This window comes from Electrophorus electricus, chromosome 9 (assembly GCF_013358815.1).
Source record: "Electrophorus electricus isolate fEleEle1 chromosome 9, fEleEle1.pri, whole genome shotgun sequence".
NCBI classification, from domain to species: domain Eukaryota; kingdom Metazoa; phylum Chordata; class Actinopteri; order Gymnotiformes; family Gymnotidae; genus Electrophorus; species Electrophorus electricus.
In genome coordinates this window covers 18,015,045-18,033,153 of record NC_049543.1, presented here as the reverse complement: position 1 = coordinate 18,033,153, position 18,109 = coordinate 18,015,045, and the positions used below count along the sequence as shown (strand labels likewise).

General features: G+C 37.8%; 1 protein-coding gene across 1 annotated transcript; it reads left to right on the top strand.

Annotated features, from left to right (window-relative positions):
* Positions 1-8,825: 8,825 nt before the first annotated feature.
* Positions 8,826-18,046, top strand: LOC113585403. Its single transcript, XM_035530054.1, has 20 exons — positions 8,826-8,861; positions 9,557-9,607; positions 9,720-9,779; positions 9,873-9,923; positions 10,705-10,800; positions 11,319-11,378; positions 11,893-11,991; positions 13,200-13,250; positions 13,343-13,402; positions 13,520-13,594; positions 13,683-13,733; positions 13,817-13,915; positions 14,010-14,063; positions 14,195-14,290; positions 14,526-14,603; positions 14,943-15,035; positions 15,438-15,477; positions 15,575-15,629; positions 16,004-16,337; positions 16,862-18,046. Exons 1-20 carry the CDS (start codon positions 8,826-8,828, stop codon positions 17,273-17,275), a joined length of 1,953 nt encoding a protein of 650 aa, XP_035385947.1. The 3' UTR covers positions 17,276-18,046.
* The last annotated feature ends 63 nt before the right edge of the window (positions 18,047-18,109 follow it).

Sequence of the window (18,109 nt, the reverse complement as noted above, 5' to 3'; positions counted from 1 at the left end):
TTAAACAAGCCAGATTTGATTTTGGGTATAGTTGGTACAAAACCTGTTTAGGGAAGTGGATGAACATCAAACCTGGTGCTCCAGTGTCCTTCCCTTCTATATTCTTATTTGTAGTCTTGGCCTGCTAGAGAATGAATGCTCATTGAAAAGTATCTTTTTACAGCCACCCCAGGAGCTCGCAAATGTGTAATGTTGAGCATATCACATGCTCTTTGTGGGCAGCAATGATGTTACTAAAGAGGTGGGCAATTTCACATCTGTCACTATGTGTATCCTGTACCATTATTTCTAAAGGCTTCCTGTACTCACAGATTTCACTGAGCTCGAGTCTGATACAGTCATTATTGAGAACAATCTATGACTAGACACTAGGGAACTTAGTAGGGATCAGTTAAATGATAGTACAGATTATAGCATTTATAATATCTGACTGACTAAGCAGCAGACTGTCTCAAACAGCAGATTTTGGTGATGGAACTCTTAACTACCCATATATGTGTAGATGGCTAAAACGGTTATTAGGCCTTGGTAATGTAATCGTCTGGAACAAATACCGATATACATTTATGGGTTAACAGAATTATCACGAGAGTGCTGTGTTCATCTAAAGGCAAGACAGAAATAACCAAATAAGTAAAGAAAACTTGACTTCTTGTTTTCCAGTGAGGTAAAAAAGCAATAATAGATATTCAAAAGCAGATTTATGTTATTTTCTTATAATTCTTTCTTCTTCTTTTCTTATTCTATGCATATGATGTAAGATGGTAACAGTAATAAAAAATATATTTGTTAACCATACGGAAGCTTAAAGGAAGGGTCAATTCATTAGATGTATCATAAGTTATAGTATTAATGAGAATTATACACTGAAAATATTCAGTCCTTTGACCTGAGAAGGCCAGCCCCTCTTATTTGTTATGAACTGGTCAGCTGTTGGGTTCAGCTACTACCAGTCTTTCCCTGACCTCAGGCAGGACCTCAAGCACCGGGACACCTCTGGTGCTTCTCCATCTACAAGAGCCAAAGCTGCACCTGCAACCACAGCCTCACCTGTTACTGGCTCAAGTACAGCATCAAGCAACCAGATGGTGGGAAGTGACATAAGCAAACCAGCAACTTCATGTGGCACCAGTCTGACCCCACTGAATGCTCAAACTACTATGGTATCAATAACCTCCAACTAAGTGATCTCAAGCAGTTTAGCATTGTCCGCAAGCAATAGGGCCATGGATATAGCAATTATTGCTAACACCAATGGTGCAGGAGACTGTAGTTCCAGATTTTCTGGCAGTGTGGCTACAGCTGAACTACACCAGTTATCTCTGAATGCATTTTAAAGTGTAAACAACTGCTCTATAAAAGGTATAAATGGTTTAGTGAGTGTGAATTCACTCCCAGTTAATTAGAGAGACCTTTTGAAACATAAACATATTTTGTAAATTTAATTTTAAATAGTAGAATTTGGCTTGTAACTCCATAAAAGTATATTGTAAGTATGATGTGTGTTTTTGATAATAAACATTAAATCATCTAAATGATATAAGCTAGTTTTGCAGAAGTAATTATTCTAGCTATCCTTGCTTGTTATGTGCGGACATGGTTCCTCTCTACACCAGAAGTCACAGGCAAGCTACATTTTAGTAATAAATATCAAACTTTGTACATGTATCAGTGAATTATGGTCAATCGCTTTGCATTATTTCCTCAAATTAGTGTGTGCACATGTCTATATGTTTATGCATTAATTAAGTTTTACAAGATTAGAATAGTTAATATGGGAAATACTAAGTTTAGAGCAAAACCTTAATATTTGCAAATGTCCAAAACATGGGAGAACATCAACCACAGATTGGCTCAAAAGAGAGAAGTGTAGGCATGTTTATGGGTCTAACACCTCCATATGTGAGGATGATCACACTGCAGGTGGATGTGGAACTACCTCAAGTGTGAGTTGTACTACTAAAATTCAGCATTCATGAACTTGATGGTTCCTGGCTGAATAACCCATCTCTTAGAACCTGAAGAGAGAATTAGTAAAGACTTCAATCCAATGAACAAGAAAGTTCCCTCCATGAGAGAACTGAGGCAGCCAGTGTAGTGTGTGAAGAGATCCACCCATCCTATAAATACTACAGCAGTACTGTCACGGTTGGCCCCTCCTAGCATCCCTGTCTCCCTTGTTTCCCTGTCTCATGTCATTGGTTCATTTTTTCCATTATTGTTCTAGTACTTGTTTTGATTGTATCACCTGTTCATTGTTAGTCCTCATTACCCTGTGTATTTAAACCCCATGTTTTTCCTCTTTAGTTGGTTTGTCTCTGTTAATTCATGCCTTGTTGGTGTAGACGCACTGCATAGTTGGTTGTGCTAGACTCTGTTTTCACATGTGACTGTCATTTTGGACATAGCCTTTTCCTTTCTCTGTTATTGTGTGCTTTTTGTCTCATTTGCTACGTATTCCTGGTCTCTCCATGTTGGCTCACTGATCCTGGACGTTCTGATGACTCTGATTATGGATTTGCCCTTAATAAAGCTCTCTCTTTTAAGCATATGCGTCTGCCATGTGATTGCTCCACATTACAAGTACAATAAAGAGGAACTGAGTGGCTCAGCTGAAATGGCTTCCAGAAGACTACTGACATCTTAGCAGTGTGTGATGAAACCAAGACTTCACCTGTATAGTGAACAAACCAAACAAGCTCCACCTAGTGCACTATCAGGCAGACATAGGCAGTGAAGTGCCTATCTGTTTAAGGCCCTCCTGGGCAAAAAGGCAGGCAGCAGAGGATGAGAGATGGCAGTGTGTGTAGTCAATTAGCCTCATGCAGGAACATTTTCTCTTAAATCACTCATATTTTTTTGCAAAGGTAGCACCATGTCAGATTCATCAAGCGTACTCTTGTAAGTGACCTCTGGGTAAACAGCTCGATTCAAAGAATAGGCATGTCCACAAGAACTATGAATTAAGATATCTAACATCACAATTATTCACATTTTATCTTACCCACAAAAATAATGACAATGAAAAAATGGTAGATTTAGCCCCATTATATGATTTGAAGTAGAACTGTATTTCCTGTTGCAAAGAAGTGTACTGTACAAGTGGTCCTTCTACACTCACTAATAAAATAAAGATCATTATTAGGTCATTGGGTAATTATGTATCTAGTCATTTTAAAAGCAATTACAACCTTGCACATGCAGTATTTTACCTCTTAAATAAAACACTCTTGTATTTTCACTTTTGTTTAGGTCTATGCCACAATATGTCAAAAATACCTGGCAGGTTTTGTTTTTTTAGGGTTTTTTTTTTTACCTTTATTGATGTAAACACTTCATTTGTGTCTGAAAACACCAGAAATTCATGCCAGCAAGTTTCCACTTTTATTAAATAAATAAACTTATTCTTTAACTTGGTAGTAAGCATCATTCTCTGGTAAATAATAGAAAACTATACTGTAAACTTTGAAAAACTCCCAGATATTTGTTCCTCAGCCTAAGAAATATCAAATGAATCATAACATATCCATGGTCAGACTACTCTATATAAAATGTTTTAACTTTTCCCATCATTATGAACTAAAGTCAAGGATTAATGCTTGAAATAGAAAGCTGGATCGAACCTAAAAAACAGTTAGCTTTAAAGCCTCTAATTTCAAGTGTTAAATAATAATAATTATTATTATAATTATATATATATATATATATCAAAACAATCTCTCACTGAATAGGTCTTGACCATGGACCAACTAATAAAGCACTGCAAAACCTGCCTGATCAGAACTGTGTGGGTATGTCAGCTTAGCAGTGGAATCTCCATGGTAACATAAGCATAATGACAAGTCACCAAATCCAGGTCTTGCTGACATTGTATTCCCCCCACCCTTCTTCATATTTGGGATTAAAGGTGATTGTTATTGCTTTGTAGTGTTCCCTTTTCCCTAAACATATATTTGTTAAAATGGTAGCAATGTTTCAGCAGAGCTGTGAAATGTTTAGGTGGTCTTTAGCAAACCTGGGTTAAAGAACAAGCTTGTGTTGATTACTAACATTTATAATTATAATTAATCTTTACTTGGTTACATGTATACGCAACCACATGATGCATGTCTCACACTTATATTCTGTAAGTATACGTGATGGAAAAAAAAAATCACAAATTGAATGAAAAATTGTGGTTAATTATATTTCTGGATTTTACATTTATATTTTATGTTAGTTTGTCCGAAGGGGTATGCTTCTAGTTCTTCTTCTTTAATCTGCTAGAAATTATTTTCAGGTGAATCTAATTTATAATTTGATTTAACAGATGGGTTTAGTGTAATTATACTCAATATGGTGTGGTGTAAAGCTAATAAAAACATATTTAATAACAGACAAGAAACAAAATACAGAAACTGTTTCTCTGAGAATTATACCATGGATTCGGCTTCAGAGTAATTCAGTTGTCTTTTTTTTTTTATCTCTGGGCCTTTAGGAAGTCCTTGGACTCATTACTTGATTGGGTGGTAGGCGTGCCCTCTCCATCTTCAGGGTTAAGCCCTGGACTGAATTGATCAGTTCAGTTCCAAATGTTGTGCAGCTTGTTTGGTTTGTTCATCTTGTTCTGGCTGATATAGATCTGACTATGATTCCAGTGGGTGTGTGTATGTATGTATGTACAAATAAAAACAACTTTACAAATGGGATGTAGATTTAAAGATGACAATTTACAACAAAATACTTGGAATAAGGAACTGAACTGTCCAAAAAGGAGGAGTTGCTCTCGTGCTGCAGGTGATTAATGTCTTCTTCACCATCTTCAAGAAGGATAGGTGTGTGCCATCAGGCGAAGAGCAAGAACTACAAGTCTGCTCTGCAAGCCCATAAGAGAGTGCTAAGCCTGGAATTTGTGGTGATGGACGCAAGCCTCTGCCAAACACTTTCAGTGGTTTTTTTAAAACTACATATCAACAGAAATAAAAGGTTTTCCATTCCCAAAGTACACTGCGTAAGTGGGGGGGTTCAGATAAAGTAAAATATTATATTTATATTGGTTTTGGAACATATGACAGGGATACAGATATTAAATGCATCTTTTTTCCTGCACTATTCACTGCGACCATCTGTACATAGTAAAGCTCTGGCAACTCAGAATAGTGATCTTTTGTATCGCTTTGCTAGTTACCCAACTCTAATCTATTCTAACCAATCCCTTTTGCTGGCTGAATGACGTCCTCAAGATACCTTCCCCTAGACAAATTCACTTGGGCAAACGTGAATCATAATTTTAAGAACATATCTAACTCACCTTCAGAGCATGGCTTTTAATTTACAACTACTTGTTTATTTTTAATCTACTTTTTGACATATTTGAACTCTCTGAAATCTTAAATATGTATAAATTTTAATTGCAGGCTCTTGTCAATTTTATTCATTTATTTGAATGTTTCAACTTGTGTAAAAGTAGGTTATTATAACTAGATCGCTAACGCATTCAAATCAGTAAAAGTAAGTAAACTCCAATACTGAAGTAAACATCTTTCATATAAACACAGCAAATGAAACATTTTAATATTTATGGTATGTAAAGCCAAATGACTCCTTGAATAATTATGTTGGTTAATAAAACTATGACTCAGCAAAATAGGCTGATTACTCGCAGATGACAAACCATTTATAAAAGCGTGAACTATATACACGCTAATAGCAACATACTCTTCATGAAACGTTAATTACATTGAGCCTTACACCTCAGTCAGGTTATACATTAAGCTAAATAATTGCTATTAAACCTGACTCAATTAGTGCACACGGTCTGGGCAGCGGCGTGAGAGAATTTCTTTGTGTCATGCTGACGCTTTATCGAAGCTGTGCAGGTAAGCTCAACTGGACAAACAAGTTCACATATTTTCATTCAAATAAGGTATACTAACGAGTTTGGTAAGTGGACTGTGTACGACTTGCACCTGATGTCGGATTATTTTCAAGACAGTGTACGCAGGGAAAACATGGTAAGCAAAATTCTAAAATTCGATTAAATTCTGCTCCACTTAAAACGCAACAGCACTAAACTACACAAACAGCGCATTGACCGTAGCTTCTTTGAAAAAGTTAACCGTGTGTGATACTGAAACAATATATAAGGTGTAGTGTAATAAAAATATTTTAGGAGGCGCATAAGGTGAATGTTGCCGGTCAAAATGAAGTTGCATGGGAGCGAATAAAGGTGAGTAAATGATGTCCCAAAACCAACAGAGCATCTTACAGTAATACCATTTTAGCATCACGTTGTGTCTAACTAAAAGATAGCTCTTGCTTATTTCACCCATCTTCCTCACATCGTCAGTGAATTAATTTTTTTATTATTATTGTTTATTTATTTATTTTTTTTAATCTTTAATGGGCGATTGTGAAATTTCATAACTTTTTGTTTTGCTCGTTTTCTAGGCCTACCTTAAATTTTAAGACCGTGTCCTTCTAAAGCTAACTTACAAATCCGGTCTTTATCTATAGCCCTTAGGGACATATTCAACAGGCACATGCCATTACCTATTTACTTGTGTAGTCATTGATTTTCTTGCGGACCTCAAAATCCAGCAACTCCTCAATGGCTGGCTCGTAATCTAAACAGATTAATAAATTCATTGTAACAGTTTCTAGAAAACACTGTTTTCCCTGCATTAGAGGAATGTTGATGTGAACTAGGAAGCAGATTTAATCTTGCGCATGGAAGTGTATCAGATCATAACTCTTGTGTTTTTTGTTCCTGGTTTTATTAGGAAGATAACTTTTCTGATTTTGTCTGGGGCCCAGAAACGTCTGGTAGCAAGTTTGCACAGGTATGCTTGTACTATTGGCATTCTACATGTAGGCATTGGCTTTTAATCTATAATCATAATTGGCTAAATACTACATCATTTTGCTTCTGTAAGCAGAATGGTGATCAGGACCCAGTTAACCCATTTCTGCTATCACCTCAGGTAAGGCTGCTTCACCTGTCATTTTTGCAGACTAGATTGGACAGCAGTGTTAATGGAATAATATGACTCCTTTTAGACATGTGTATGTGCCAACCTAAATGTTTTTTTTTTTCTGTGTATGATAATTTACAGAAAGAATTTTATATTTTGCAAAATTAACATTACTTAAATTTCTATTTGGTAGAATGGAGCTACAAGCAAACAATGGAATCCTTTCTACTCTTCCCCAGAGGTAACCATATTGTGCTTGTTTATTTTAGACAGTCAGTTTAAAATCACAGGTATTAAATAACACCCATAGTTGCTGATTGTCATAAATGAGGAATGAAGTCTGACTGTTACCATCAGGACAAAGTAAATGGACTCATTCACAGCGCAACAACTGTAAACCCTTTTTCCACTCAAAGCAAAATAAGCTATGAGGTTCTGATGATCTTTTGTATATTTAAGTGCAGAATTTGTTGGACAATTTCTATTTTTACTTGTAGGATTCCAAAACAAGCACTGTTGATGAAGAAAACAAGCTGCCGAGTGCAAAGTATTTAAGCGGTCAACAAAGTAATGGCTGCTTATGGGCTTCATCCGTTACTACACATGAGCCACTGAAAGCTGATTTTTCTCCTATTCTTGCAAAGAATGTTTGGGCTGTCTTTCCATCTTCTGTAAACCAGGAAGTAAAATCCCAGCAAATGACATCTCCCAATCACATGTCTGACATATTGCAAGTCACACCTACTTCTTCAGAACGCCTTCATACTACATCAACCAAACAGAACGCAGATGTTTTTCAACCTTACAATGCCAAAGAGGAAAGCAGCATCTCGCAGAGCATGGCAGCCATTGAGAACACGGAAAATACCGAATTATCCAATGAAAAGGATTATCTCTTGGAATATACACTGTCCAATCAAAAAAACAATTTCCAATCCACAGCACCTCATACCACAGTGTCTAGTTGGCAGCCTGATGTTTCTCAGGACACTTGTTTTGTCCCCCCTATCGTAACCACTGACTTATTTCAAACTCCAGATAGTTTCACAGACACTGCATCTGTGTCTAGTGACCTCTTTCAAAGCCCTTTGAGCAGTGTAGAAAATGGGATACTCCAAAGTACTCCATTATTTCAGACCCCAGCGACTATGCCAAGAGAGATTAAATCATTTGATCCATTGTCTGATGACTCTGCTGTGAAGACCCAAGAAAGCCACTTCAATGTCCATGCAACACCGGGAACTGGAACACTCCAAGAATCTCCTGCAGTTACACCACGTCCAAATACCTTAGCAGATGGAGGGCTGGTAAGAACACCTTTTATTGGATTCTCTACTGGTTTGGTAGACATTCACTTTCTATTGTACAGCTGAAGATTTTAAAATAATATTAACAAAGGATTACATATAAAGGATTACATATAAGACTCAATTTTTCAGATGTTCAGCAGACATGCACTGAAACCAGTTCCAAGGATTAAAGTTTATAAGAGTCCTAATCAGGTGAGTATAGGGTTTGGAGAAGCCTGGCTGTTTTTGTTTTTTGTTTTAAATTGTTTAATTGCAGTATGTTTATGCATTGTCAACTGCTTTTCCTTTTCTTTTTTAAGGCCATGTACCCTCACACACTATCCACAACTCCTATAGTCTCTCCTATAGTTGTACAGCTCCCTGAAACAGCCACACCAGCTCCTGTAGCATCCACACTGACTCCACCCACTCCTGTCCCACGTAGCAAAACCAATATTCAGATGGTTTGAAAATATTTATTTACATTTCTTTCTCTTTAAATAAAAAATAAATTTCTATTACTTATGGGCATATTTTTGTAAAATGTTTTGGTTCAAAGGGCCCCACACAAGCTGTGGAAAATATGCAAGTCTATGAGGACATTCTATTCATCGGTCAGGTATGTGAGTGTGTGTAAATTTGATTCTGGAGGCATATAGCTTTGTTGGCTGTCTCTTAACTGTGTGTGCTATACAGGAAATGTGTGTGGAGGACTGGCCAGAGGACAGCCCTGAGCTTTCTCCCGAATGGAAGCCTGTATGTAATGGGCTATATTTTTCCACTTTAGTACATGCACCTTCTTGTTAATCTGAGAAACCATTTCCAGTACTTTGTTCACTTCATTATTGGCTTGGGCTGGTCAAGAACCAAAATGGGTTCCTACCAGTACAACTGAGCACATATTAAAAGCCATTGTATTAAAAATCGTTATTTTTGTTTTCTTCTGTATACCATATTTTGTTTTTTTTTAATCAGGCTGGAAAACTTAAGCTGAGGAGAGAATCCTTGAGGGTAAATCACTAACATGACGACTTGTTTTTTTTTTTTTTTGACAAATTAGGGTGAACTGATGTTTACAGGTACTTTTGGCTTTGTTCATTTTTCATCATTTCTTGTGTCTTCATTATAGAAAGCAAAACACTGTTCACTTCATGTTTTCCTTAGATATCCACAGCAGAATCTGAGGGAGCCCTAACAAACTCTCTTGGAAGGAAAAGCAGTAAATTAGTATGCCTCTCAACTGTTTATCTGTATATCTTTTGTAGTAATATAGGTGGATTAATATATAATGCTGTGCCTTTCCTTCTCTTTTAGAAACTAGGCAAGAAATTGCGGTCATCTGTCCTGTCTAGAAGAGGATCAAAGGTAAAGGTATCAGTCAAATGTACTCATGTTCACCTAGATTTCATTTAAATGGAAAGTCGCACCATTTTATGATAGGGCATAAAAGCCATTATATGATGTTCCTGGATTTCAGAATAAACCTGGAGGTGACCTGAAACTTTCACAGACTGATGGGCTCAGCGAAGAACCTAGGGTACATGCACTGTTCCTGCTTATTTTTGTTGCATGTATTTCACCTTCTGTCTCTGACTCTTTTTGTGATTTTTCTGACCGTTTTATGGGATAGGGAGGAACTACCGACAGTATCTATGGAAGTCCTTTGTCTTGGGAAACAAAGGTAGAAATATTGACTTGCAGAATCAATAACTGACTAACACTTTAGATGGATTTTGGTTGTCTGATCATTCATTTTTGCTCATAGTTGCATGATAGCACAGTGGATGATGTTTTTTCATCTGATCAAGATGAACAGAGTACAGCAATGGACAAATCGAAGAAGGTTTTACTCACTAAAACCAATGCATTCTTTTTTTTCTTTTTTAAACAATTTGCATATGAATGTGTGGAATAATAATGTTCTTATTCTCAACAGAAGAAAAAAAACAAACTTTTAGTTCCTCATTTACATTACAGAATGTCGAAGGTAATTTTGTTAAATTGCCCATAAATACATCAAAAACACACTTTAACATTGGGAAAAGAGCCTTTGCATAATTCTGTCTCTTATTCAACCAGACAAAGATGCATGAAGGCTTTGAAAATGGAACGGGCCATCAAACTCCTGTGCAAATCTCCAAGGTTTGCACTGTTATCAATATGTAGTTCAGAAAGAAGCTGGACAATGGGTGTAAAATCCTTTACATTAAACTGTTTGGTAGCTGGGTTGGACTGCTTGATGACTACTACTACCAAGCATCATTAAGTGAAAGACTATAGCCAAGTGTCTGAATACAGGATGTTTGCATAATCAGTATTTGCAGTTTAAAAATGTGGCCTAAAAATGTACATTGGCTCAATATTGCTTAAGTTCTGACCTAGTTCACAGTTCTTTTGGTAAGAACATTTTTGGTCAGGGAAAAATGAATCTCTTGCATCATTGGTGGCTCTGTGTTCTGTAGGAAGATCTACTGGAGGAAAGAGGATCTGTGCTACAGAGTGGAGGCAATATGTGGAAGGGCAAGGAGAACTTGCAGGAGAGGAAAGATTGCAGACCAGTATGCTGCTTTTTTTTGTTTGTTTTGTTTTTGTTTTATTGCCATATATAATTGTTGTATCCTTTTGAATACTATGCAAGATTCTTGTTTAACAGAAGGAGCCACTGAAAATGAAACCCTCTGTGCCTCCCCAACTACCAAAGGTAGGTTAAGTTGTGTGCTAAATGTGGAAAAATATTATAAATGGAACTCCTTTCCATTGTTGTGGAAACAAAAAATCAGTTGTTCAAAATTGAGACAATGCCTAGAATTCATTTTTCATAGCTAATGTGTTTGCCACCTTTTACCACCCACTATCTTTCTCTCTGGTGAGCTTTCTAAACCCAGCCACCTCCTTGTCTATCATGTTCTCCATCACTCCTTCACTCTTAATCCAGGGATTAGTTCTTGGAGTTCTTTCTTCATATACTTTTTGCAATTAATGCTTTGCCCTGTCAAAAATCAGTATTGTTTTATTTAGTATTAGATGAATAAGCTACACCTTGGATGATTTCATGTAATGCTCATTGTTTCTGTAGGATACTTTTGAAGATGACCTGACGAAGACTAAAAAACTCCAGTTTTTAGATAAATCAAAGGTATGTTCCCATTAGACCCTTCAGTATTTAGGTTTTTGCATGTATATAGCGGTAATGGGCTTTTGTTAGTTTAATATTGCTTAACATGTTATCCATAGCATATCTCTGAATATATTTACAATATGGTTACTGGTTACTTTGCTTATTTACCACAATACCACTTTGCATGTCTATAGTTTGCTTTCAAAGAACTTACCAGAGTGCATTTTGTATTATTTTTCCTTCCCCCAGTGTTCTTTTCCTAATGAGGAAGAGGGTGTGACAGGGTTCACCCCCTCATGGGGGACTTGGCCCTTTTAACTCCCACTCTCCCAACCCCTGTTTGCACTTGTGTGGCATGTTGTCTGTTGCACTGTTGTTTTTATGTTGCACCATGGTCCTGGAGGAACATTTTGTCTCATTTTTGTTGTGTACTTGTATATAGCTGAAATGACAACCTCTTGAACTTGAACCATTCTTAAGTGTTAATTGGAAAACCAGTGTACTTGATTTTTGGTATGCTTTTACTGTGCAGGCAGTTTACCCGGATGAGATGTTCACTCAGAAAAGTGCTAAAAACTCCATGCTCTTGTACAATGGTGACAAACCAAAAGAAATGCAGGACTGTCGACCAGTAAGTCTGTCATTTAACCTGTCAATATGCTGTTTTCCTTTTTGTAACCTGTGATTTTTAAGAAGGAATTTTTGTGGTTTTACAGAAGAGACCAGTTAAACTGAAAGTTGCTCGTTTATCTTGGAAAGGATCAAAGGTAATGCCTCACTAGCTTTTGTTTCTGGTTGTGTGAACACTTGACCTCTTCTTTAGCTTCTTACCATATTTAAAAGCAATTACATTTTTCTATACTACCACCAAGGTCCCTTATTTGAAAATGGGGAGGCTTCCTGAACAATTTAGATATTCTACCAATCAGTCAATTAACTGATTTAAAACATTTCAAACTATGCCTTCTGTCAGATTTTCTGTGTTACACCAGGACAAAAATAAAAGTATGCTTAAGGCCTGCTGAATGGGGCTGCCATAAATCATTTAAATCTGATTGGGGGGGTAAAACATTTGACATTCAAAATGAAAAAGTGAATACTTTTTATATATATATATATAATATATATAATTTTTTTTAATCAATTTCGATCACAACTGTAGACGGTTTCAAACTCCCAGGAAGGAAGGTTGAACAGGGAGTTGGACATCTCTTATTGACTAGCTACACAACATATAATAGGATTTGGTGGGTTCAGTAACCAGAAGGGATGAAGCAGCGGCAGCTACTAAGACTTATGCATGACTATATAGGTCCTTGCTTATCTCCACATAATCTGTATAATCATATTGCTGAAAGTGGGTACCTTTCTCCCCCCCCTTATGAGTTATTTATATAATCTTTCACAAATGTGAATCATGTTGGACAGCTAATGCTATTTTTATTTTAAAAAAGATTTTTATTAATGTGTTAAACAGCTGATAGTGATGCTCTGAGGGTTGGGCTCATTGTGATGACTGACAGCATGGAAGTTAAATAATTTGACATATCACCAACACTGATTGATTAAATGACTTTTTAGGCTTGTATGTCTAATAAAACAAATTAAAAACCAATCTGACAGAATTATAGTTGTGAAATGGCTAGTATTTGTACAGAAGTCTGTATTTAGACTAGATTCCCACATGTGGATTGTGCATCTGCCTTGTTAAAATGGCATTTTCGTATCTAAACCAGAATGATCTTCAGGAAAGTATATTTAGGTACATCAGAATTACTGAAAAGTGTCTAGTGAAGTAGTGGATTTTTACAGCAACTGAATTTGTGTATGTCTTCGTAGGGCACAATGGTGAAAACCGATTCTGAAAAGAATTGGTCCTTGGACACCCTGGTACTTAATGAATTCTCAAATGTCATGTTTCCGGTTTTCTTTACAATATAGTGTATTTATTCTGGCATTTAGTAAGTTTCCGTTCCTCGTAGGGTTCTTCTCTTAATGAGGAAGAGGGAGCAGCAGAATACACCCCCTCATGGAAGTTAAAGGTGTGATTTTTGTTGTGCATGGTTCTCTTCCCCCCCCCCTCCCCCCCTTGCAAATTTTGTTTGGTAACTGATCTGAATGCCAATGCCCTAATTGCATGTTTTTGTTTTAATGCTCAGCACGAGGCGTTCTGTAATGACAACCTCACTTCTCTAGACAAAGGTGAACAAACAAAAGAAATGGACAGTCAATCTGTAAGTGTTATGGTATTAACTTCTCAATGTGATGTTTCCATCTTTTGAATCCACTCTTTAAGAAGGTAATTCTGCCTTAATTTTGCAGAAGAAACCTATTAAGATGAGAGTTCCTCGTTTGCCTCGTAAAGGATCAAAGGTAATATCTTGTGTATGTATACATGTTTGTGTGGGAAATCTGTCCAAGTGAGAATTGTTTCCTATAAAACCACTTGTCTTCAGAGCACACTGGATGAAGAATTCCAACAGAAAGGTGCAGATCTCTTTAAAGCCAGAGACCTGAAGACCTCTGAATTTAATATGTACAAGGACTATAGTGAGGTATTTAACCTAACTGTTTCTCCTCTGCTTTGATCAGATGTCCATATTATGTTCATGTACATGATTCCAAATCATGTATTCCATTTTCTTGCAGCTGAAGAAGCCACCTATCTTGAGAGTTCCTTTGCAAACATACAGTGATTCAAAGGTTGTATCTATATTTTATCGTTTTCATGCTTTCATGTGTATCTTATTTTGTTTATCTTTTTATGAAAGTTATTTTTGGACTGGAGATCTGACACACAATTCCATATGCTTGCTTTCTTTTGTGACATTTAGGGGCTTGAAGATGCAGGAACTCCAGCGAAAGGAGCGGAACTGTTTAAAGCAGGAAACTGTGATGACACTTGGACTTTGACAGAAGAGTACACTCTGGTGTTTGCATAACTCCATCTTCGATTTCCATCTTGATGCGTTGTCCATCTGTGTTTATCTGGACAAGTTAACAAAAATGTTTTGCACTTTGTGTTTAGGACACACAGCCACAGAAGTTAAAATCACAAAGGCCGAGTAGAGAGTCAAAGGTAATGGTGCTGTCTCCAGACTTTGTTTCAGTGCCAATAAGGCCAGTGTTCACTTTTTAATTCAATATATACAATTGTCCCTCAAGGCTAAAGACCAATACTTTCCTGAAGACCTTGATCCTACAGGTGCTACGTCCAGTGACTACCTTTCAGAGGCAGCTAAGGTATCCATGCACAATTTTAAAAGTGTAGATTAGTTTGAGAGCAGATGTAATTTGCAAGTGGTATTACAGCACAGTAATTGTTTACCAAGGAGGGGGGTTTCTTGAGTCATATGAGTTAGCCAAGTCAACAATGCGTTTTGGCTTACTGCTGTGCTTAAACCAGTTCCGCAAGCTCGGTACTGAGCCTATACCCACCTTGTGAGAAAAGCAGACACACTTTCCCTACTGATTTCTAACTGGGATCAAGAGGCAGTTTTGTGCTGCCCAATTTCACTGTGAATATGACGGAACAAAAACATTGCATTTTTTTTTTTCTTTCTTTGCCCCCCTCCCCCTCAGGCTGAGTGGAGGTCCTCCCAGATGGATGTGAGGCGATCAAGAGACCCAGAGGATGAGCAGCAGTTGGAGGCAGTGGAAGAAGAGGAGGAAGGAGTCAGTCTTTTCCCACCATTTGAAAACCATAATGGTTACATACTGATTATACAACACACAGGCAGCCTGCATAAACCCTAAAGGCAGAACAATTCTATCTTATTGAAACAATTAAACTTCAGTGAAGATACAGAATTAGTCAGGTGCAAGAGATGTTTGGAATTTAGAAGTCAACTTTTCTTTAATGATTTAACTCAAAACACCAAAATACTTATTGACCTGGTCAGAAGTATGGTCCCTAGAATTGTAAAAGCCTTTTTTTTTAAGGACAAATTATTTTTAATAGCCTGGCAATGTCATGTGATGCCATGCCAAGCTATTGCTGGTCTTTTATAAAGTTCTGATGTATGCAGTATATCCATGTCCAGTATGTGGTGTTATTTACTGGGCTCATATTTGCAGGACACTGACAGTCTGATGGAGTGGTGGAACACAGTAGAATGTGAGTACTCAGATCTTTCATCCATAGACCCTTCCAATAATGCATACAGGCAGGGGGAAAAAAAATTTCACAATTTATTTATTTTTTTTACTCCCAGTGTGGGATGAGGTACCATCAGATGAGGAGATCAGCCTTAAAGAGGATGAAACTAAGTAGGTGGTGGTTTGATTTTTGAAATTCAGGTTGTTGGTGTGTTTGTTTTTTTAAATCAGGCACGAGCAAAAACGGTGGCAATCTGCAGGCAAGATTACCCTATTGTCACAGTGGTAGATTACATTTTTAATCTGGATTTGCCACACGTACATTGAGCTGGGTGGTGTCGATTTCTCTAGTATGGTGCTTGTAGTCATTTTGGATGCCAAAACACCGTATGCCTTTACTAAAATGGTGCATTGTTCATATTTTTTTTTCCAAAACTTATTCTATAAATGTAGTACCATATTTTTTTAAAGGCTGCATGGTTGTACAGTGTTATTACCAATCGTGTGTGTGTGTGTGTGTGTGTGTGTGTGTGTGTGTGTGCCAGATCCTTCACTGAGATTGCTGGGAAGGTCCACCGTGGGCTCCGTGTGTTCTACAAGAGTTTCACCGAGCAAGCCGAAGTACTCTACCAGCACGTGCTTTTCCTGTATGCCATTGCTGACGACCTTAGCAGCTTCCACCGGCGGGCTAGGATTGCGAACATCACTGGTGGCACCACGACAGCGGTGGGCGGTGTGGCGGCCATTGCCGGGCTCGCGTTGGCACCCGTCACTTTCGGGGCATCTCTCATTGTGTCGGCCGTCGGGCTTGGAGTAGCTACAGCGGGCGGGATCGCAGCAGCTTCAGCAGCCATTTCAGACAATGTTCACGACATGAGCGTAAGCTACTGCCCTTCGGTTCCTTTATGAGAGAACCTACTAAGCTTTTAGGCAGAGATGTAGTGAGTAATAAATTGAAAGGAACGGTTCACCAGAGTTTGAGGACTTTTTTTTTTCTTTACTAAATAAAGGAGGTTCACCCAAAATCACTCTTCGATGTTTTCTAGATGTATCTAACAGACTTTTGTATTGATATATGCAGTTTCAAGATATGGTTTGTCTTTTTCACCACCAAAGAGTTGGGCGAACCTAACTTATAGGTAAAGGCATAAAAAACTATTAAACTCGGCATTACAGAATGATTTTTGATGTAAAAATTGTCCTGATCATGATTTTCTAACTTGCTATCATTTATTTTAGCTAAGGATGTTTAATGTACTTCTTACTTTTCCATCACAGGAGTGTCATGGGAGGAAACCAATTTGTTTTACTCGAAAGATAACGATCTTTCTTTAACGGAATAATCAAATGGGGGTGAAACTAAGCATTGAGTTTTTGACCTCATCTTTCACCCTTTGCACCAGGACCGCAAAAAGATCGAACTCCTCGTGCAGGACTACGAGACTCGTCTGACGGACCTGCAGCGCTGCCTGCATTTCGTGGCCGAGGGAATCCGCCGCCTATGCTGCCACCCGCTGCTTCGCCGCAACAACTACTACACCGGAGATTGGGAGGTGCGGCGAGCACTGCAGACCGTCAGCCTGGTCACCGAGCCGGTGGAGCGGGCTGAGGAGATAGTCAATAGCGCGATAGTGGCCCTGAATAACGAGTGCAAAGGCATGGATAAGTACTTCACGAAGGACTCGCGCGAGCTAAAGAAGGGCTGCAAGAAGGAGTTGACTGCGCGAGTGCAAATGCTAGCCAAGCAGCTGCACGACGGCTTGGTGGCGCTCAATTCCATAAGGGAGCAGCTGCTGGATGCTACGGGAAACATTTAGAACTGCCTTGTGGACTTGGCTTGTGCTTGGATTTTGAAGGCATGCCAGAAGAGTATACAGCCGAACCAGCAATGGGTCAAATTTAAAGGTTATGGAGTGTTTTGCGTGAGAACTGTTTAAGACTGGCCACTACAAAGCTTGCAGAAAGGTATGACTGGTAACCATGATGTCTCCTCTGAAGATTTAATCAGTATGGAAAACAGAAAATTTTGTATACAAATAATTTTGACTTTTCTCAACTGCACAGTCGCACACCAGATGATTGGCATAACTTTCATATGCACAGTAATGTTTAACCCTTCACTTTTGTTGCTGTTTAACATGCCACATTTATCTTGTATGGATTCTCTTGCAGGTCACTCATTTTGAATAATTACTTCCACGGGAAAATTGTACAGTCGATAATTGATTTTAATATTGTATTATCTTGCTTCTTATCTGTGAATTGAATAGCAGCTGGCATCAAACCACGGACTGGAACACAAAGTAGTTTGAGTAGGAATCTTAAGTTATTTGTAGGTTTATGGCCAATGTGCTGTTCAATTAGCATATATTGTAACTAGAATGCACAAAGCAATGCTGCCAACTCTCAGATGCTATTTTAATCTTCTTACACAATTCTAATATATTGTCAGAAAGCTTTTGAAGTTGCCTTGCATCCATTGGTTATCTACTTGCTTTGTGAAGTTTTCATTTTTTGCATGTGTAAACTGTGTATCCGGTATAATTTTATTTCAGAAATGTTCTGTGCAATACCTGTATTTGTAAGTGTAAGTATTATATAGGAAATAAAGTTATACAATAGAAATATCAAGCATTTAAAGAGATTTTCTG

What these genes read in the sequence shown, in the direction of transcription:
- LOC113585403 (XM_035530054.1), top strand. Translation starts at nt 8,826, where the DNA reads ATGCAAGTCTATGAGGACATTCTATTCATCGGTCAG. An exon ending in TGACAGAAGAGTACACTCTG is followed by an intron (nt 14,291 to 14,525) that starts GTGTTTGCATAA and finishes TTGTCCCTCAAG; the next exon opens with GCTAAAGACCAATACTTTCC. An exon ending in ACCTTTCAGAGGCAGCTAAG is followed by an intron (nt 14,604 to 14,942) that starts GTATCCATGCAC and finishes CCTCCCCCTCAG; the next exon opens with GCTGAGTGGAGGTCCTCCCA.